The 20,970-nt window shown below is 57.0% G+C and overlaps 1 protein-coding gene across 3 annotated transcripts in view; it reads right to left on the bottom strand.

Moving 5' to 3' along the window:
- The window catches only part of HELZ2 (helicase with zinc finger 2), a 29,621-nt gene extending 9,069 nt beyond the window's left edge, over window positions 1–20,552 (bottom strand). The window contains exons 1-9 of one of the 3 annotated variants that reach the window (XM_039719463.1): window positions 20,412–20,552; window positions 10,298–11,437; window positions 10,004–10,187; window positions 9,514–9,621; window positions 8,441–8,964; window positions 7,483–8,115; window positions 5,586–6,369; window positions 5,112–5,187; window positions 299–3,809 (exon numbers count right to left, since the gene is read on the bottom strand). In XM_039719463.1, the coding sequence (XP_039575397.1) occupies window positions 299–3,809; window positions 5,112–5,187; window positions 5,586–6,369; window positions 7,483–8,115; window positions 8,441–8,964; window positions 9,514–9,621; window positions 10,004–10,187; window positions 10,298–11,295 (6,818 nt within the window). In that variant the 5' untranslated portion in view covers window positions 11,296–11,437; window positions 20,412–20,552. Of the gene's footprint in view, window positions 1–298; window positions 3,810–5,111; window positions 5,188–5,585; window positions 6,370–7,482; window positions 8,116–8,440; window positions 8,965–9,513; window positions 9,622–10,003; window positions 10,188–10,297; window positions 11,438–16,030; window positions 16,129–16,510; window positions 16,609–20,411 lie in introns of those variants that run through there. The other 2 variants (XM_039719465.1, XM_039719464.1) reach the window with 2 other exon arrangements.
- Between the last annotated feature and the right edge of the window lie 418 nt (window positions 20,553–20,970).

Genomic DNA, 20,970 nt, shown 5'->3' with positions numbered 1-20,970 from the left:
CACATACTGCAGCAAGCCAGTAATACAAGAAGCAGGTGCTCAGGGAAATTTCGCCACCTTCCCCTATCTCCCCATTCTCAGGGACAACCAGAAGAGCATGAGACTCTCTGGAAAACAGAGCTGAGGTGTGCTGCCACACCCCCAAAGACCCACAGCCCAACAGTTGGGCTGGTCAGAGCAGGGATAAGAGCAGGTTTTATAGGGGATCAGCCACAGCAGTAAGGAAAGCCCCTGGGGTGCAGCAGAGGGGTCCTGTGGGAAGCCAGGTTAACCAGAGCACACTGCTGAGCCCACTTACATGTCTGGCAGCATCTTTGGGATGAGCTCCACTGTGAACCTCGCAGAATCCTGTGAGATTTCCACAGGGATGGTCTCCATAGACATATAGTGGATGTAAAAATTCATAGTCTGATGACCAGACCTGTCTGACTTGTCGTCATCATTGAACTCCTCCGTGACCCCGTGAGCCACCCAGGTGTAGGTATCGGGATCAACCACAAGTTTGTTCTCTGATTTGCCATTGTCAAGCAAAGACAGGTTCTGGAGGCCATGGCTGAGGCATTCCTCATCACTCTGAGGGCTCTTGGGAAGCTTCAGCCCACCTAAACGAATGCACAGGTAACAATGGAAGAAGTCCACTTCAATGGAGCAGTCCTCCAACCACTTCTTGTTCAGCACAAAGCTCCCTTGCAGCTGTCCTTTGCTTGTCCTTTGCTTTGCCCACTTTATTTTAATATCATGGAGGACAATTGAGTCATTCTCAGCCACGGCACACGACGCAGACTCCATGGCACTCATGGGCACCCACACCTTGTTGTACTCCGTCGTGTTCTTGTACTTGTCCTTGGACTGCAGCGTGGCGTAGGCCGAGAAGCAGTCGATTGGCTTCTCCATGTGCTGCAGGCAGACCTCAAAGCCCGGTGTCACACACCACAGCTGCACGAAGGGCACCAGGAAGCCGCGGCTGACGTCGGTGGTGAGCTGGAACCACAGCGCGTCACCGGCGCTCAGCTCCAGGGACAACTCCATGTAGTGGGAGCAGGAGCTCTTCCGCACCCAGCCGATGTGCCGGTGGTACAGCTCCTTGCTCTGCCGCAGGAGGGATGCAGCCCTGTCGAACTCCTCGTTCCTGATGGCTGTCAGCACCTCCTGCCACGTCTGGGTGCGTAAGAGGGTGACACTCTTGTCACGGAGGGGTCCTTCCCGCAGGCTCTGCTCCTTTGTCTCTGCAGAGTACATCCTCCTCTTCCAGGTCAGCCTGATGCTGTTCCGCTGCTGGATGAACACAGGCTGCTCTATCAGCTGAAGGGACCTGTAGCTAATTCTCTGTGGATCTGGAAGACTCTCCATGTTCAGGGGAAACAGGGCTTTAAAAAACCTGCTCATCTCTTCGATATCCACCACAAAGGCAATCTTCTGCAGGACTTGGTCCTTCAGCTGGCTGGCCATCTGCAGGGAGTGGGCTTTCTTCTCATACGTCATCGCCTGGCTATTCTTCCTGTTGAAGTCGTGGCAGAGAAACTCAATGTCGTCCATGGAATAGATGAGGGGCTTCTTGTGGAGCACAGAGTGAAGGTGCCGCTGCACCACGACGTCCACGTAGCGGCGGATGGGAGAGGAGGCCCAGGTGTAGGAGTCCACGTGCAGGGAGTAATGGCCTGCCTTTGACTGCACAGTGGAGTTGGAGCGACAGAAGTAGGAGCGGCTGAGCAGCCTCCTGAACTCCAGGACCACAGGGGCCAGCTTTGGGTGGATGTCATCCGTGACTATGAGGTCGAGCATCTTCTGGAAGTCACGGGCATTGGCAGCTGACTGCAGGTGCTCCCAGATGGGGCCCAGAAGACTGAACTCCACATTTTTAGGGGAGTCTTGGTCAGGAGGTATTTCTCCCAGGTGATGCAAGAGATGAATGGACAAAGGAATGATGTGGCTGTATTTGTTTTTCATGTGTGACAGCTGTTGAAGACTTGGCTCACACTGACACCGGAGAGGAGTGACATTTCTGGTCACCTCCTGGTTGGTGAGGAACTCGGCCACGAAACTATTGAACATGATCATTAACTCCTCTATCATCTGATGGGACCCCCTGTTTCCTGGGGAACTTTCCTCATCCAGCCGGTCATAGAAACAGTCGTCCTGTAGCCGAAACTTCCGATGGATCCTGGAGAAGTGATAAGCCACAGCAATGCAGTCCTCCAGGGTATCAAAACGAAGGGCCTCCTCTGCTCCCCTGTAGCAGTTCTTAATGCAGAGCTCTGCCTCTTCGTAGGACAGCTGCCTGTCCGAGCGGATCACGGAGAGGGTGAAGATTCCCTTTAACATCTGATCAGTCTCCTTCTCTACGGTGACAAACAAGGAGATCACCCGTCGATCCTTCTGTGGCAGGAGGCTGCAGATGTCTTGGCTGATTTTGGGTGGGAACATGCACAGAGGCTCCTGCTTGGGAGCATAGAAGGTGACACCCCGTTTCTTCGCTTCCAGGTCCAAGGCACTGCCTTTGGGAATTATGCCAGCCACATCTGCAATGTGGATCCCAATCTCATAGTGACGCCCAAGATCCCTAACGCTGATGGCATCGTCCAAATCCTTGGCACCTTGGGGGTCAATTGTGAAGGTCACGTAATTCCGACAGTCCTTCCGAGTTTCCTTGGCGAGGTTTATGTTGCTGTTGGAGGCGTATTTGGCTGACTCTCTGGTGACAGCAGGTGGGTATTTGTTCTCCAAACCATACTCCAAGGCGAGGATCTTTAAGCCTTCTTCCAAAGTCAGTGCTGCCTGCAGGATCTCTGTTATTATCCCCAAAGGGTAGTAAAACCCTTCCCTCCAGGAGATGACCTGGACACAGAAGAACTGGCACCTCCTTGTCTCCTGGCTGATCTTCTCACAGCTGACCACTCTGTACTTCCCATTGACAAACCTGCGGATGGGGATGACATTGGGTTTCTCCTTCAGCCCTGGGACGAATATTTTGGTGACAGTGGGATCGATGGGTATCATCACACGGGGATCAAACTCATCCATCATGCAGATGAAGGTCCGTTCTCTCTCACCGCGCTTCAGGATGCCCACCACCCTTCCCTGTGGGCGGTGGCTGCTGCTGTCACCTGTGCTGTTCTGCAGGATTTCCACTAGCACCTCGTCCCCAGTGAAGGCTGTCCCACAGTTAACTCTGCCTTTGATCTGGATGTTCATGGCAGGGGAGTCATTGAGGGTGAAGGCAGAAGCTCTGTCAAATGCCTCTTTGATCAGCTCACACCTCTTGTACATTTGGGGGTGCATATGCAGGTACTGCTGCATCATCTGAGAAGAGAAGCTGACGTACTCCCACTTGTCTTTCCACTGGTTTGAAGCCTCGGCCTTCACATTCAGCAGCCCTTCGTCAGATACTGTCACCAGCATGTTCTTGCTCTCATCTAAGAGCTCCTGGAGGATGGGATCATCTGCATTCATGCTCTCACCCTCAGAGCTCGAGGAGTCCGTGTCGCTGTCCTCCTCGTCCCCCTCCACGCTCCTGCTCCAGCTCTCCTTGTCACACGCAGCCTGTTTGATCTGAGCCATTGTCAGGCTCTCCGGGAAGACGCTCTCCTTGTCGATGCACTGCTGGATGAACCGTTTCCACACCTTGCTGCACTGGCCATGGGAGCACAAGGCCACGGCGTCCCCCACCACAACCACCAGCGACTGAGCCCGGGTCATGATGGTGTTGAGCACTCTGGCCTCGTTGAAGAACTCGAGGTGGTGGGAGGCTGAGACGCGCAGGCTCTCGCTGGTGTGCACCGTGCTGATGATTATGACCCGAAACTCACGCCCTGCACCAGAGGGGACAAGGGAAAAGTCACTCACGAGAACCCAGCAGGGAAGACCAGGCCTGGCTGCCATCTGTCTACACTGTGTCACATGGCCATGGACTGATGTCACCCTGCTTGGCTGAAACATGGGGGTCACCTGACGTGAGTAAAGCAGCTCTTGGGGATCGTGAGACCCTCTGTGCATGAACCAGGATGGACATCACAAGGCACCACCACCCACACACCAGGGAGGGAAGGACAGCTTGGAGGTGGGATAAAGGCAGAGCACTGCACCAGTGCAGCCATGAGCTGCTACCCATGGAGTAGCCCAGCATGCCCAGTGCCACCAGCAGCCCCTCCTTGCAAACATGGGTAGAGTTTGCTGTGAATCTCAAATTCCCTGGGGAACTGAGGGTCTTGCAGGAACAAGAGCAGTGATCACTTGCAAGGATCCCTCTCCCCTCAGGAAGAGCTCAGCTGATCACAAAACAAATAACAACCAACAAGAGGCACCCTAGTGATGTCAGAGCTGGGAAGAGGCTGCAAAGAAAGGGTGTGGAGATCACAAACACCCCCTGGGGTCAGTTATTCTCACCACGAGGAGTCCCAGCTGTGCAATTAAAAAAAATAATGAAAACACAGATGAGTCATAAATTAAGTCCTTGAGGGCAAAACTAGCCTTATCCCTCTTTTGTCATCCAGAGCAGGAGACTCCTCCTCTAGTGAGCTGTCCTGTGATTGGTACCCATCCTGGTTTCAATTCCCTTCTGTCACTAGCCTCCCTCACTGGTACTTAGGGCCTCACATGATTCACACATACTCAAGTCTCTGGCATGGCACTTACAGGGTTTGTACCCTCCTACAAAGCAAAGTCCACGTATTTGAAATGAGTTGACAGCTGGGCGCAGATTTAATTCAGTGTGAAATCTTATTCACTCAGGAAGAGACAAAATCAAAGCTCTACCAACCAGAAAGGTATGGAAATCAGCCAGAGGAGTTCCAGGCACTCCCTCCTAATCGGGACTGCGGTGGTGGCAGAGACACTGAGAGGGCAGGGGAGCTCTGCCTGGCAGCACCTCCCAGAGAGGTATTTTTCCACAACAATAGCCAATATTTTGCATTTTAACAAGGAGGAAAATGTAAAGATATTGGAAACTCCTCTGCTAATGCCCAAGTGTCTCTTCCCCCTGCCTGTTACTCTGTGGCTGTAGTTGCTAGGGACCCCCATGTCCACCAGCATGACTGCAAAAGCTGTGTATGAGTCTCACACAAAAGACCCCAAAATGCAGCCAGGCATGAGGGACTGTTGCACAAAACACAAACCTGGCAAATTTTCGTAATTTTCCACCATCACATCTTGTAGCTGCTTTTTCCTCAGCTCTTGTCTTATTGTAGAAACCTGGCAAGAAAGAGGCACAGCTGATCTCAGCTCAGAAATGCCATCCACCAAACACCAGAGTCCCTCATCACCAGGTGCAGGTTCCCCAAACTACTTGAAAGCAGCCACACATCTGGGCTGACTTCAGCCAGAGCTCCCACTGCCCTGTAATTAACCTCCCTAGAAGATGCTGATAGAAGTGTTTAAGCCATCCCACCATCTCTGCTTCAACCACCCAGGACACTCCACTTAAATAGAGAGTGCCTCAAAAAAACACTGAAGGCACATGAGACCCCAGACTTCCTATTTTTGCTAGCACAAGTAGTAATAAAAAGATTAAAAGGGTCTTCCTTAGGGAGTGTTTAGTCAGCAGTGCAGGCATAGCCCCCTCAGTTGGAATGCAGGATTCCTCCAGGTACCTGTGTCCCATGAGAGACCACACAGATCTTCTTCAGATCCCGGACCCCCCACTCATCTGGCCACCTCTGATAGATCTCCTTCACTTTCTCAATCACTTGTATTATCTCGGAGACGTTTTGCCAAGAAATCATGGAGATATCCCTTTCAGCCACACCAGACACATGGCAGAACACGAGGGGATAAATTTCGGGGTGGGCTGGGATGTTCCCACTGGCTTGGATGGCATTGCCATTGCCGATGTAGAAGTGCTTGGAGATGAACTCAATAATGCCGGCAGTGGAGCGGTAATTCTCATTGAAGATGATCCTGCTCTTCTTGGCCACCTCATGACTCTCCTTCTGGTAGAACTGAAAGAGCCGGTTCAAGAGGGTGTGATCAGCAGATTGCCCACCCCCAACACAGAACAGCTTTGGGGTTATCTGCATGTGGTCCCCAGCCAGGACAATGCGGGTCTTGAAATCGGCGTAGGAGAGCGGAACCAAAGCTTCGCACTCCAGCATCTGCGCGGCCTCGTCGATCATGATGTGGCTGAAGTAGCCACGGGACACCTTCAGGTTCTTGGAGAGCATGGAGGTGGTGATAATGATGTGGTGCTTGTCGATCTCGGCCTGCGTGGGGTGGCGGAAGGAGCGCTGGTCTGGCGAGAGGCAGCAGTACATGCGGGTGATGGGGTCCATCACGCTGACGGACCGGTCGGTGGAGACGATCCGCAGGGGAACGGCCCACGGGTGGCCCGTGGTCACATAGTTATGAAAATACTCCCGGATGTAAATGTCAGCAGCGCTGGAGGGGAACAAAAGGGAAAAGGAATCGTTGGTGCTGTTCTTCAGTTCTGTGATGCAGAGTTCTCTCTCATCATTCTGCAACACACATCCAGTTTCTCTCCTGGCTCTGGTGACACCACACTTGTCACAGCAGACATTCACAACTGCACAAAGGAGCTGTGCCTACGCAGCCACCAATTCCCAGCCTCTTTCAACAGCATGATTTAAAATAGGAATTGGTATTTGAGACTACAACATCTCTTGACACTCTTAGAGAAAAATGTGATGTGCCCAACAAAACCTGTGGCCCTGATGCTGTGCAGGGCCAAGTGACAAGGAGCTCTCCTCTGACAGCAAAGCTTCCCCAACCCTTGGTGAGACAAGACCTACAGGAAAAGCTTCCGTGCAAGCAAACAGCCTGGAACAGGCTAAGATTAGCAGTCACCATCTATTATGCATTAAAAACTGAGGCAGTAACAGCCTGCAGGATCAGATGTGGACACTCTTTTCAGTGTAACTGCTCTAATTTTAACAGTCTTGGCCTGGTTTCTCGGAAGGCAGATCCAGTGGCATTCAGACCAGATCTGCATTTTCCCTTCCCCAAACTTTCCCTGGAAAAGTCAATAAATTGGCATGTACACAGAGCCAAAGAGGCTTCAAGGGCAACTAGAGCACAACATTATCCCAGCATGGTCAGGCAGCAGCTTTCTACTTCTTGCAGTACACAGTAAAGGCTGGAGAAAACTGTCTCTCTAGCCACATTCCTATTTTATAATGAGCCAAGAATATGTTTAGTGCTCAAGGTCAGGATGGACAGGGCTTGGAGCAACCTCATCTAGGGGAAGTGTTAGGAGCAAGACAAGCTGTAATGTCCTTTCCAACCCAAACCATTCAGGGATTCTATAAGTCTGTGTTGCCTCTTCCACAAAGACTTCCACCCATGCCAGGCTTCCTCCTAGCAGGAAGTAGAGCAGTTTAAGACAAATTTGACAATTTATTTAAACAAGCAATTGAAGTGCACACTGAGAAAAGGGCAGCTCAACTCTGTCTCATACACCCTGACTCCCCTTCACCCCCGCAGTGAGCAATGCACCAGCTTGCCCACAGTTCTCATTGCCTCTTCCCTGCTAACCTGTTTGTGTGAGTGCAGATCAGCACCCGTGTGTTGGGCTGCCTGAGGATCTCCAAGGTGGCCATGGCCAAGGTGAATGTCTTCCCTGTGCCGAAGGGCCCGTAGATGAGCAGAGGTGGGACCTGCCGGCTGGTGGTCGGCCGGCCCGTGATGAAGGAGATGGCTTGTTTCTGCTTGCTGTTCCCTCTCTGTGGTGACTCAAGGGAGTAGGGGATGGAGCAACTGGCCACATCTGGCAGGACCAGCTTCTCATCAAACAGGCGGTCCACAGCCTGGTGCCACTGCCGGAACAGCAGCTGGTCTATTTGGAACTGGATCTCCACCTGGTGGGAGGTGTTTGCCTTGAAGTTCAGCTCCGAGCAGCATCTGCTTGGTATCTGTAGCCAGATGGTCTTCTCCGTGGTGGCTTTATGTTCCACAAAAACTTCATAAACCCGATTGTCCACAGGTGGGTCAAGCGCCAGGAAGGCGGTGGGCACAGACCTGCTCAGCAGGTACCCCTCGTCCGTGTCTGGTGAGAGGTTGTAAGGGGTAGGCACTTCAGCAAACAGCTCCCCAGAGTGAGCAAACTTCGCCCCCATGGAGAGGCTCTGCAGCATGGGGGTCAGCGAGATGAGCACACGCAGGTTGAGTCTGCAAGGAGGAAACACCCAAATGAAGAGCAGAGAAAGGATCTGTCAGTTGCTGAGCCCTCCTCCATGGAGAGGGGAGTGCCACCTACACCCAGAGAGGGTCTGTCAGCCCCCCAAGCACATACAGACAGAAACCATGCTCTAGCTAATCCATGGCCACAGGATGAGACCCAGCAAGCCATCCTTCTTGGCAGGTTTCCAGTTTCCTGGGAAGGCACCACAAGACCCAACCCAGAATGGACAGAAGACCCCAGGAGCTGCATGGCCCCAGGGGTTAGCAACAGGCGAAGGGGAGCTCCAAAAGGAGTGTCACACCTGGCACTTACTTGGCAATCAGAGCCTGCTCAGCTTCTTCCTCACGGAAGAGGAAGCTGTGCATCCTCTCCCGATAGTTGAGCCGGGTGATGGGAACGGCTGCACCGCTCTCACTTTGGTAATCCAGTGCCAGAGCAGGAGGTTTGTACTTTGCCAGCAGAGCCACATCCTCCTCAGTCCTTGGCACGCTGGGAACGATGACGCGGTTGCCCCGGTCCCAGCGCACGAAGTTGACAGGGCGGCTGCTCTCCCTGGTGCTGGGCACGTGCTGGGGCGTCTCCCGCCGGCCCACCTTCACCCTGATCTTCTGCATGAGGACGGGGCGCCTGCCGAAGTCGAAGACCACCCACTGCTCGAAGATGCCCAGGACGCAGCACTCCATGCTGACCTCCACCTGCACCACGCGGGGCGAGGAGGACACGGCGGCCACGTGGTCCCCACAAATGTACTGCAGGCCCCGGGAAAGGCCATTCCCCGAGAAGTAGAAGTTGACTCCGGGGTCCCGCTTCAGCAGGGCCACGTGCTGCAGCTGCATCTGCCATTGAGGAGAAGACAGGGACACAGTGAGGGCAAAATCCTGGTCAGTCCCAGCAGCTGGTGAGGTGCTCCAGCAGCATTTCCTAGAAAAAGCTGCTAGAGGAACCAAACTCTGTGTCAATCTCACCACAGTTTATTCCTCATGCAATCACACAGCAATTACTCTAAGGTCTCAGAGAACCCCTCAGAGGTTTCAGTTTAGTATCAACCAGTGTGCAGTAAATTGGAAATCTGCTATGGAGAAGACAGGCTGTTGCCCACAACATCCACAAAATCCTGGTCAGGAAAGCAGCTGAATGTTATTTGTGATAATACAGGGGAGGTGTTGAGAGCAGCCAGGTCTGCCCCAGGACCACTGCACAAGACAGGAGACACAGTGGCTGCATCCCCTGCACACAGCCCCAGTGCAGGCACCACCTGAGCAGCTCCTGCGTACCCAGCACATGTCCTCATTTATACACCCCAAATCCCCATTCTTCTTTCCCTTGCAGAATTAATAACTAAAAAAAATCCAACGAAACAAAACCCTCCAAAGGCCTGAGCTTACCTGGGAGTGGACCTTGAACCGCCATTGGTATTTCTTCTTCCTGTCCTCCAGCTGCACCTGCAGAGGCTGCTCACACACAACTTGGACACCCTCGACATGCTCAGCCATCTGTGGGGAGTCATGAAAGGAGAGGGACTGAAGGCAGCATCCCAGGGACACACCTCAAAGCCCTTCACAGTGCCATCTTCATCCTTGCCTTTACGCTACATCCTCCCAAGAGGGATCAAGAGCACCTCCTCATATTCCATCCTCACCCACTGCTGCTCCACGCAGCAGCCCTGGGAAGCAAGAGGACCCACGGCATAGCTCAGGTACCCCGAGCAGGCTCTCAGGTTGCTCTCTCCAAAGAGATGAAGGAAGGAGGATGCCACATCCCTTTCTGCATCCCCATTAGCAAGGTGAGCAGTGGGCTCCATTCCCAAGCTCTCACACCAGAGCATTCCTGTGATGTGCTGGACCAAAGCGCTCCCACCCTGTGCCCACCACTCACAATTAACACTTCGTTGGAGCACATCCGATACTCAGCAAGGAGCCGGTCCTGGTAGGACAAGAGCCCATCCTTCAGGGCTTGCTTCTTTTTCTTCACAGAAACCTTCACCCTCTGGATCCACTCCTGCAGCTCCTCTTTGGAATGAGCCTTGGTGCAGCTGCTCCCCATCTCACACACCTCCGCTCTGTCAGGAGAGAGGCATTCCAGGTGCCACCCGTGCCTGGTGGCATGGGGATCCTCAGGGAGCCAGCAGCTCCCTGCTGCCCCTGCCCTCTTCCCTGCTGGATGCCTTACCTGCTGCACAGTGAGAACTTGGTCAGCCCGAGCGGTGGAGCGCGGTGGACCCACTGCATGGAGCTGTCGGCCGAGAGCATCTGCACGTGCTCGATGGAGGAGCAGTGGTTCTCAAAGCTCTCCTGCGAGCTGCAGGTCACCAGGCAGACGTGGCAGTAGAAGTACACGGGCGCGGGCGCCGCTGGCTTGCCGCTGGCGCTGCCGGTGCCCACGGAGGGCAGCAGGTCGGAGCGCAGCAGTCCCTGCTCCCTCTCGGCCTCCCACACGGCCATCTCCACGTCGCTGTGGGCGTACTGGCAGCGCTGCGGGCCGTGCCTGCAGGGCCGGCCCCGCGACACGAAGCGGCAGTAGGCCAGCGTCTCGATGAACTCGGGGCAGGGCCGGATGGCCGTGTACTGCTGCTTCTTCTGGCTGTCCAGCACCGCGTGCACCAGGAGCGGGTCCCAGCAGCGGTGGGACTCGCAGAGCCGCCCGCAGCCGCCCACCGTGATGCGCTGGGGGCAGCCAAAGAAGCAACGCTTGCAGATCTCCTGGAAGTACCCCCCGAACTCGCTGGTGATCTCGCTGGCGGCGCCGGCAGTGAGGTGGGGGGCGGCAGGGCGGCCCCCCAGCTGCGCCTGCAGCACCGCCGCCTTCAGCCAGCGCCGCTCCAGCTGGTGCTCCCTCTCAAAGTTCCAGACCATGGCCTCCTCCACGCTCCAGGCAAAGGTGCACTGGTTCTTGTGCCTGCTGCAGCCCAGCCCCACCACGTAGTACCTGCAGACAGCGTAGCGCGCCGGGTTGGGGAAGCCGGGCCGCCGGGACACCTTCCTCCATGCCTTGCTCCGGCGGCTGCGGCAGCGCGCCAGCAGGATCTCGTACATGCACTTGTGCTCCACCTCCTGAGGGTGGTAGGTGATCTCGTTCTCCTTCACGCTGCACTTGGAGCAGACCAGGAGCAGCTCCAGCTGCTGCTGGAGGCTGCCCAGTGGCACCTTTGGGCCGTTGGCTGTTGGCATCTTTGGCAGCAGCTTGAGCAGGGCAAAATTAATGGCGGGAAGATCTTAGAAGGTGATGCCGTGGGGAGGAGGTGCCATGGAGCGAGTGGCCTTGTCCTAGCTCACTGCATACCTGCCAGTCATCGGTGCGAGCTCATGAAGCCTGACAAAGGAACAAGAACAAGTGACTTAGCAGCAAACATCAGACAGTCCCTGGCGGGTGCACACAGAGGCACTGGCACAGCCAGGAACCTCACCCAGGTAACCTTGGCCTCAGCACCCTCTCCTCAGCTCTGTTCCCCCACCAGCCCGGGTCCCAGGGGAGGGTTTTGCTCAGGGATCAGGCTGCTGAGTGGTGCTGGTTCCCAGCAGGGCTCAGCCTGGTCCCTGATGTCCCTATAGACCATCAGCATTTACCACCCAAAGTGGCAAAGCAGTAACTGCTCCAGAGGACCCAGCACAGTCCCCACAGCAGCCACTGATCTCCAGACCATGGACACACGATCCAACTTCCTCTTTCTGCTGCCAGCACCTGCCCCACCTTGGGTCCCTCCTGCCAACTTTCTCTTTCTTTATCCTGTTTTCTTCCCAGAGTTGGCCAGGCAGCCCCACGCCAAGCGGGAGGAACCCAGCTCCAGCCCATCTGCCCCGTAGCACAAAAGATTAATTGGAATTAATTAATGTTGCAACCACCCTCTTTGCTCCTGGGCTGCAGCACGAAAGGCTGGGAGATGGGCATGCTGGAACAGGCATCTCTCCAGCTGACAGCTCGGTAAATATCCAGCTGGGAGAGCTCGGCCCTGGTGGCTGGGAAGGCAACTCACGGCTCACTGCCCTTCCCAGCCACCAGCTCCGGCATTTGCCATCAGTCTCCCGGGTAACCAGAGGCCAGGAGCAACCCTGGGATGATGTTGCAGGGTTTGGTGGCTGGGCCACGTGGTCAGGGTGAATGGAACATGCCAGGGCACATTTCTGGGCAGGGTGTGCTGCCAAGAAAAGCCACCAGCCTCGTGCTGAGCACCCAACTTGGGCTCCTGGCCAGCATCCACCACAGACTGGCTCCCTGGCAATGCCAGGGAAGAGCAGGATTTACAGCTGAGGTCCAGTGGACAATGGAGCAGGAAGGCAAATCTTGCATTGCTTCTGCATTTTTATTTAAGTATGCTTTGCTCTTTTCTGGGATAAACGGTGCTGGACAAAGTGAGCAGGGAGTGCTGAGGCTGCTGCTCCAGCTGGAGCTGCAGACAACAAACACTGAGCTGGAAGTGGCTGGAGCATCACCCACAGTCCCAGCACACCCTTAGAGAGCTCCCATCCCAGTGTCACATCATCCACCTGCTGCTGAGCCATGAAGGAGCCATCTAATCCTACTGCTGTGTGTGCATCGGGTCAGACACGTGCTCGGTGGATAAGCACCCGCTCCGTTTATCTCTCAAGGCCTGGCAGCAAGCCTGGCACTGGGCAGAGCTGCAGGTTTCCCTTTTGGGAAGCCGTGGGATTCCGTGGCTGACTCCCACGCCAGCGCTGCCTTGATTGGGGTCACTGTGCCATGCCACTGTGCCATGCTATGAGCTCTGCATCCACAGCTAAATCACCCAGATTCCCTCTGTGCCTTCACTTCCAAACCTTTACTTGAAGCACTCAGTGCAGGCTGGCAGTGAAAGAAGAGCAGTGACCCCGAGCTGGCTGGGGCCAGCAGACAGACAGGGTATTCCTATCCTCTGGCTGTAACAAGGTCATGGTCATTGGAATAAAACTTTCTGTAGTCCAGGGGTCAGGAGCTCTTTGTTTGTTCTGGTTCTACTACCAAAAAAAAAAAGAAAACTTTGAGACACAGCTGAGGTTCTGGTGCTGCCCGATTGCTGATTGATGCAGATAAAATGCTTTGCACCAAAACGAAATAATTTGGGAAAATTTGAAAACAAGCACCTATGAAGAGAGGAGGGAGAGTGGAACAATCTGTCTCACGCCCAAGGGCATCAAGGGATGCTCCTCTGAGTCCCAGCAAAGGCAGCACAGTGCTGGTGGGGCTGCAGACCCCCTGGAGCTGCTCCAGGCTGTGAGCACCAGAAAAACCCCCAGGCAGAAATCTGGGGAGACACAGCCTGCTCTGAGGGCTGGGCTGCAGGAGGGAAAAACCCTGCACCTTGCGGGGGCCAAAACCCCTCCTGTCTGAGCCTGGGGGGGCCGCTTGCTCCAAGGGAGCATTCCCACTCGGCTTTGCCCGGAGATCAGGGATGGAGTGGAGCTGAGCGGGACCCGGGGCAGAGGGAGTGTCCCTGGCAGGTTCAGCTGCCCCGGGACCCCGCTCGGGGCAGGGGCACCCGCAGGGCGGCGGGGCCGGGCTCCTCCCGAATCCGCGGGGCACGCTCAGCCTTCCAGCTCCTTTGAAGCTGGCGAGGGCAGCACGTTCCCAGTGGGACTGAGTTCGGCAGTTTCGGGAACACTTCGGTATCCCTCCCTTAGCAGTTCCACCTTCCTTCCTCTGGAAATCACCGCCTCCGCCCGAGCCCTCCTGGGAAAGGCGCTCGGGGGTTGTGCGACATCAGTGCAACACTGAACTGGTGAAAACTCCAGTGAACTCAGCTACACACACGGGAGAGGAAGAAACCCGATGGCTGGCACTCTGCTCCGAGCACAGGGAGCCGAACTTGCCGGTCCGGGCTCGTCCACGGCCGCGGAGCTCACGGAGTCACGGTCCTGCAGCACCGCCGGTACCGACCCGGCTGAACGCTTGAGAACTGCCCATAAACCCGAGCAGGACAGCCGGGGTGCCACTGGAATTCATGCCTAGGCAGGGCATCCCAGCTGGAAAAAGATAAGAGGGAATATTCCACCTTTAAAGGGGTCAATTTCCCTGCTGTTTATTTTTTTAAGAAGGCGTTTGGATTTTGAGCAAACTGCCAGAACATGCTCTGGGTCTGGAGGTGGGAGGGAAGAGGAAGTGCAAACCCTGCTCAAAGTCTCTGCACAGCACTAGTGCTGACGCCAAATTAAAGCTTTTCTCTCTCTACAGCACTCTAATACTAGGAGAGGGGGGAAAAAAGAGGGAACTTTTGCAATCCATGCTCGGTTGGAGGGAAGATGCAAGGCACGAGGAAGCCTGGGGAGCTGTGACCAAGACAGCTGTCCCACTGGGAATAAAACTGATGTCAACAAGACAAAATCCAAATGCTTCAGGGAAGGTAAGAGCAGAAAGGGAGCAGTATTTACCAGCAAGCCACAGACCACTATTTACAAGCTGAATTTTGTATATTTCAAGAAAAAACAACCTTTTTTACACTGATCCTGAAAAGCTCAGCCTGGCATTTAAAGCCACTCACATCCTGCTGATGGGTGACAAGTCACAATGACAGACAGAGGCTGATTTATTGCACCCCCAGCCCCATCTGGGCAAGCTCTGCCTCTCTCCCAGGCACCAACACAGCCCCATGCACCCTCTGCCCAGCTCTGGTCCAGCCTTGCCACAAACCAAACCCAAACAGAGCACACCACGGCCTCGCTGATGGCATTTCCTCTGCACTCAGGAAAATGTTTGGGTCAGGGCCGGGCCACGCTGTGTCCAAGCACCGTCCCTGGCAGGCGCCGTGCAGCCAGAGATAATCACATTTCCCTGGAGATGGCCGGGGAAGCACGGCTGTGGTAGAGAAATGCTCATCGTGCCCCTGCACCCCGATGCTCTGCAGCCATCCTGTCCCACCAGGAGGAAGGTGGCCCTTCTCTGAGCTCCTGGCTTCGTTAATTATTGACAGAATGTTGGGCAACGCGCTACGCTGGAGTAAGCCAAGCGCCCCTCGGTCACAGCAAGTGACGTGGATCAGTGTTGGGAGTGGGATGGGGACAGGGGACCATGTGCCTCGGGGGGCTGCAGCCACACCCCGGTCACCTGACAGTGCTGGGTTCCAGCCCAGCACCGGCCCTTGGAAGTTTTCCTACAGCTACAAGCAGCACTCAGAGCAGCAGTGCAAGAGCTTGGCAGCATCTCCAGCAGCCCACCAGCGATCAGTGCGGCCGGGCTGGCCGGGAGGGTTTGGGATCGGTGGAAGAGGAGCTGATGCTGGCCAGTGCCGTCCCACCACCCGCAGTCCTCCTGGCTGCACCGAAACCGCACCCCTCTGGAATCTCCCTCCAGGGCAAAAGCAGCCTCCAAAGTTATTGGCGCCCCCCTTTCCCAGCCCTTTCCAACCAGACAGCTCTCCGCACATCCCACCCAAGAGCCGGCACTACCAGCCTGGCTGCAGCACAGACCGCCGCGACACCACTGCCGAGTGTGTGTGCGGGCACAGACCCTCCAGTGTGTGCAAGCCCGAGACACGTGGACCCCCGGATGCTGCATTTGCTGTTATCCAACTGTAAGAAGTTCACCGGGAGCTCCCAGATGCCATTCCCGGAGTTCCGAGGCGGCAGCAGGGTTAGAATGTCGCTGTCGGGGATCGCTCACCCAAGGCAGCTCTGTGCACCCCCGGGGTTCTCCCCACCCTCCCAACAGGGTTTTGCACCTCAAAACCCGCACCCTGGCTGTGCCCCTCCTCTGCCGACCGCATCCCAGCGCAGGCAGGGATGCTGCGAGCCGGGGCGGGGGCTGAGCGGGATGCGCTCCCCGCTCGCCCTGCAGCATCCCGCTCGCCCCGCAGCACCCCAGGGCTCTCTGCGGGGCTACCGGGGGCACCCTCGGTGCTGCAGCCCCCCAGGGCGCTCCGCTGAGCGCCCATCCCCGGAGCTCGCCCACCCCCGGAGCGCCCTCCGCCGCTCTCACCGCCGCCGCCGCCGCGGAGCGGGGACCGCGGGGAACCGGGGACTCGCCGCCGGCGGCAGTTTCGCTTCTCGGGCCTCCCTGCATTCAAACCGGGGCCGGACTTCGCGGAAATTGCATCACGGCGGCCCCGCCCCGCCCCGCCCGCCGGCACCGGGGGGAGCCGGAGCCGGCACGGGCACCGGGCGGGGGCATCGGCACCGGGACCGCCGCCGGGACGGGGGAGCGGGCACCGGACAAGAGGGACAGGCAGCGGAGTGGAGGGACCGGCACCGGGGGAAGGGGCATTCAGGGCGGCAGAAGCCGGTACCGGTACCGGCACCGGGGGACAGCAGCACCCGCATCCCGCAGCGAACAGGACGGGCGCTCCGGAGCACCAGCCTCACAGCCCGGCCCGTGCCACCCCCGCAGCCCCGCGGGCCGGATCTCCCCCGGTCCTGTCCCCCCCGGTGCAGAGGGGCCGCCCCCGGGGGCGCTGCTCACCCGCGGATCGGGATTCCCCGCTCGGATTCGGTCCAGAGCCGGCACCGGAGCTTTAAGTGAATGTTGAGAGTCAGCCGCGTCCTCAGCCCGCTCCCCCCGGCAGCCTCCTTTTAACGGGGCTCGGGGGGCGGGGGTGGGGTGCAGAGCGCTGCCCTCCTTTCAGTTCATCATCACTTTCGTTTTCCGTTCGGTTCCACGCCTGGCGCGATGCACCCGCTGCAGAGCTCAGCCTCGAGCCAAAAAAAAACCTCAAACCCCAAATTCACCCCTGGTAGCAGCCGAGTCTCGTTTGCATCGTGTTTCGTGTCGGGGCAGCACCGACAGCCGGGGGTGCAGCACCCCAGTTTGTGGGCACGCGTTACCACACAAGCACCATCAGCTGATGGAGGAGTAGGGGATCCTCAGCACCAGGGCTGTGGAGCCCCTTCTCAGCCCCTTCCCAGCCCCTTCCCACCTCACCAAACCCATCCCACAACAGCTTAGCACCTCATCCCAGCCCTCGCCCTGTGCGGTTTGGTGATGGGGCAAATTTGGAGATAAAACACGCAGAACAAAGAAAAACCTGCAACCCGATATGACCCCAAAACACACGCACCCAAGCAAAATCCCAGGAACTCCTGTAACAGCGGCAGCCCCAGGCAACCACAACAGCAGCCGCATCTCACCAGCCTGGACAAAAGGCTTCAGAAAGCCCTGACCTGTAAAGCAGCTGCTGTGCCAAACACTGCGGTCAAGCCCCAGCATTCCCACTTAATGGAATTATCTTCATGCCAGAAGCCAGCTGCAGGCCCTGGAAACAACCAGGGAAAACGAGCACACCTCCAGCGACAAGAGGCTGTGAGAAATCGCAGGCCCCAGAGGCAAAGTGTCCCTGCTGATGGGGACGTTGTTCAATCCTTGCAGCAACTGATGGGCACGTGGTGCTTGGTGGTGCCACCTCAACACAAAGCCAGCCTTAGCGACAGAAGAAAAAGTAAAAAGTTTTTTTTTTTCTCAAAGCAAATGGGAGGAGGAAACGCAGAGCCAGCCTGTGGGGCACGCCGGCACTGGAGCAGGAAGGAAGGAGGGGCAGAGACTGGTTTCTGGCACGGTTGTCAACACCAGTGGAAGGAGGAAGAGAAAGGATGTTTTTGACCTTCCTGCTTTGTGCAGTCGCAGCCGCTGAGTGCCTCGGAGGGAGCTCTCACCTTGCTCCCATCCAGCAGCAGCCTGGGGAGCCAAGGGAAGGGTTTTCCCACCAAGGAGAGGAGTGGGGCAGCCCAGGTCTGTGGGTGATGAACAAACCCCACCGCAGCAGAGGGCACTGAGTGGATCCCAGCAGAGCACTGGGTGGCTGTGGAAACCAGGTATTCCTGGGCAGCAAAGCCACTGGGGCTGTGCAACCACACTCTGGTCACTGCTGGACCTGTGGCAGGACAGCCACCTGCACAGGGCCACAGCTGCCAGCTCTGCCAGCCAGGAGCAGCGGGTGGCTCAGCCTCACAGCAGGATCTGACCCCATGGAGCCCCCGTGCCCTGTGTTCCCATCCAGGAAAGGGCTCCCCAGCTTTGTCCTTGCAGCTGCCATGGGAACTGTTATGGTTTGAGCAGCACCAATCCCATCCCTGCCTGGGAAGGAGAGACCAAGCAAAGCCCAGCCCTGGTATCAGAGTGGTCCACAGTGATGGAGTCCATCCCCATTTGCTACTGCCTGGGGCAGGAATCATCCCCTCTGCAGACCTGACTCTAAACCACAGCAAAGGTCTCTGTGACAGCATCAGACAACAGTGAAAAACAAACAAAATACCTGGCACTACTCCCCTGAGGTGCCTGAGGCAGGACGGGCAGTGCCCAGCTCACCCAGGCAGAACAGCCTTGTCACTGAGGCTTCACTCTGGATTTACAGGTGGGATAGCTGGAGTTTTCACTGATTTTACAGGTGGGATATTTCCCCATCAGCTCTAGAAGCAAACAGCTTTCACAGTATTACATAAAGCTTCCGGCCCTGCTCATCACTGAACCGGGAGCAGCCCCGGGAGCAGCCCCGGGAGCCGCCGGCTCTGCTGTCCCTCCATCCCTGGCGGCAGAGCGCAGGAAAGCGCTGCTGGAGCAGGGAGGAGGCAAAGCAGCGTCACCACATCCACAGCCTTAGGGCGGGGGAGAGCCGAAACCCAGGATCTGCCGATTTTAGACAAACAAACGCCGAGCCGAAAGCGCTGAGTTTCGGTTTCCATTCCTGAGGTGACACGGCCGACAGTCACGGAGCGGTTTCCCCAGGAAACCATCGCTGCTGCTGCCCGCCCAGCGCCAGACACGCTGCCCTTCGTGCGCTGCGCTCCCCCAGCCTGTCCCAGGAAGTCGCTGGGAGCTGGCAGAGCCTTCCCGCGAGGATGCTGGAGCATCTCCTGTCCCGGTACCAGCCCTAACCTGCCCTAACCTGCCCGAGAGACGCAGAGAGTGAGGAATCGGTGATTTCTCCCAGCCCGCACTGCCTGGCACCACAGGGAGCTGCCAGGCAGGACCGTGGCAAGGCTCTGCTCTTTCCCAAACACTGCACTCTGCTCCCGTGGATACCTGGAGGAGAAAACGCAAGTGGCTGAGTCTGCTCCATCTCTGCACAATCCAGGGAAAAGCAGGGACATGAGTCATCCGCAGCCCTTATGTAATTTTGTCTCTGGGTGCGAGTCCTCTACCCCCGGCCGTGAGCAGAGCAGCCCTGGGCTCCCCACGGGAGGAAAGGGGAGCAGATCTGAGCCTGAGCACCCAAGGGTCCCCAGGAAGGCAGTGCTGGCAGCACCAGGCTGGCAGAATGGGTGCTGAGAACCCCAGCCCTGCCCAGGGAGCCCAGGCTCACAGAGCAGATTGACCCACTGGGATCCAGAGCAATGTCCCAGCTGTGGAGTGCACGACACCCACTGCAGCCCTGGGAGCCCCCAGTGAGGGGTGCAGCCCCTGGGGCGGCTTGGGGGCTCCCCCAGCACCGTGGGGAGGGAGAGCTGATCCACAGGTGGGATATGCTCTCCACGAGCAACGCTTCACCACCCCTGCTGAAACCAGGGCTGCAGGGCCAGGATCTGCTGCCACACTCACACGGGACTTCCCCCCGGCCAGGGAACGGAGCCAGATCGCCCACGGCCACATCCAGCCCAAGGCCACTCATCCAGACGCTGATAATCTCTGCAGACAACTTCCCTCAGACAACTTCCCCTCTTTGCTTTTCCTTCCCAGCGCTCATCCTGCCGCGGGCTGCTGACGCTGCAAGCCCCGAGCTGCCCTCGGCCGGCCGGGGAAGCACCGCGGCTCTCGGGGCAGCACAGCCCCCGGGAATGGAGCACTGCTCCCGGGCATCCCTGAGCATCCCGAGGGCTCTGCAGGGACACACGGCTGCCCCAGCTGACTGCTGGCCCGAGAGCTGCTGCAAAGGGAGGGGAGCGTTGCCCCAGCCCGAATCTGCCTGCCGAGCTTTTATTGCTCCGGGAGCTGTTTACATCCCAAAGAGCTGCTTTGCAGGGCAGAGTACACCCACGCTGGGAATGCTTTGCCGGTGAGGTGATCTATGGTCTCCAGGGCAGGTAAAGGTGCACGGAGCCAGAGAAGGGCTGCTGCCTTCTGCTTGCTCTGCTTTGCCCTTGCTGCCCACAGCAACACGGAGCTGACACAAACCCCACCCCACGCTCCACTGCCACCTCTCAGATACCTCTAAAGAGGAGCCAGGAGGTCTCTCCAGCTGTCCCCTTTCCACCTGAACATTCCCCTCTCCCACAGCCCCTGGATAACCCAGATGAGTTTGGCCAAAGCAGAGATGGCTGGAGTGGTATGCTCAGCCCACAGCTCTCCAGGGCTGGGCAAAGGCAGCACGGCTTTGCAGCCCTGGCACTGCTGGGGAAAGGTGTCCCTGTGTTGCAGAGGGACATTCACTCACCATTGCAGCACAGGGAGGGGGGGAATCCAGGCTGGAAACACACCTCAGGTGTGGCTCAGCACTGCTGCTCACGCTGGAGAGGTAAAAGGCAGCTCAGGGTGATCACAACCCTTTATATGTCCTCGGTGTGACACGCTAGTGCTGTCCCAAGTACAGAGATATGACGGCGATATCTTAGCAGGAGCCAGCTGGGAGGGAAAAACCTCTGATAAGGCAGGACTCCTCCTCATCAGCTGTGGCCTCAGCTGAGTCTCGGCCAAAACGAAACAAAATCTAATGCTTCAGAGGACTAGATCACTTTTCTTCCTGATTACGTGTCAAAACTCTCCTAACCACAGGTTGGGGACCAGTGGTTATCAGCACTGGGTGCAGCCACGTCCCAGCTGTGCCATGGACAGCCAGACTTTGGAGCCACGTTTCAGGCTCCTTGCACACCCACAGCCAGAGGGAACACAGAGGACACGGACATTTATATTTAGTAAAGTGTGTTCCTGTCCTCCCTTAGCCCCATTTCACAATCCCAGCTGTTACACCTGGACATAGAAAACACAATAAACCA

This window comes from Passer montanus, unplaced genomic scaffold (assembly GCF_014805655.1).
Source record: "Passer montanus isolate IOZ18808 unplaced genomic scaffold, ASM1480565v1 scaffold41, whole genome shotgun sequence".
NCBI lineage: Eukaryota > Metazoa > Chordata > Aves > Passeriformes > Passeridae > Passer > Passer montanus.
This window is presented reverse-complemented; position numbering and strand designations above follow the sequence as displayed.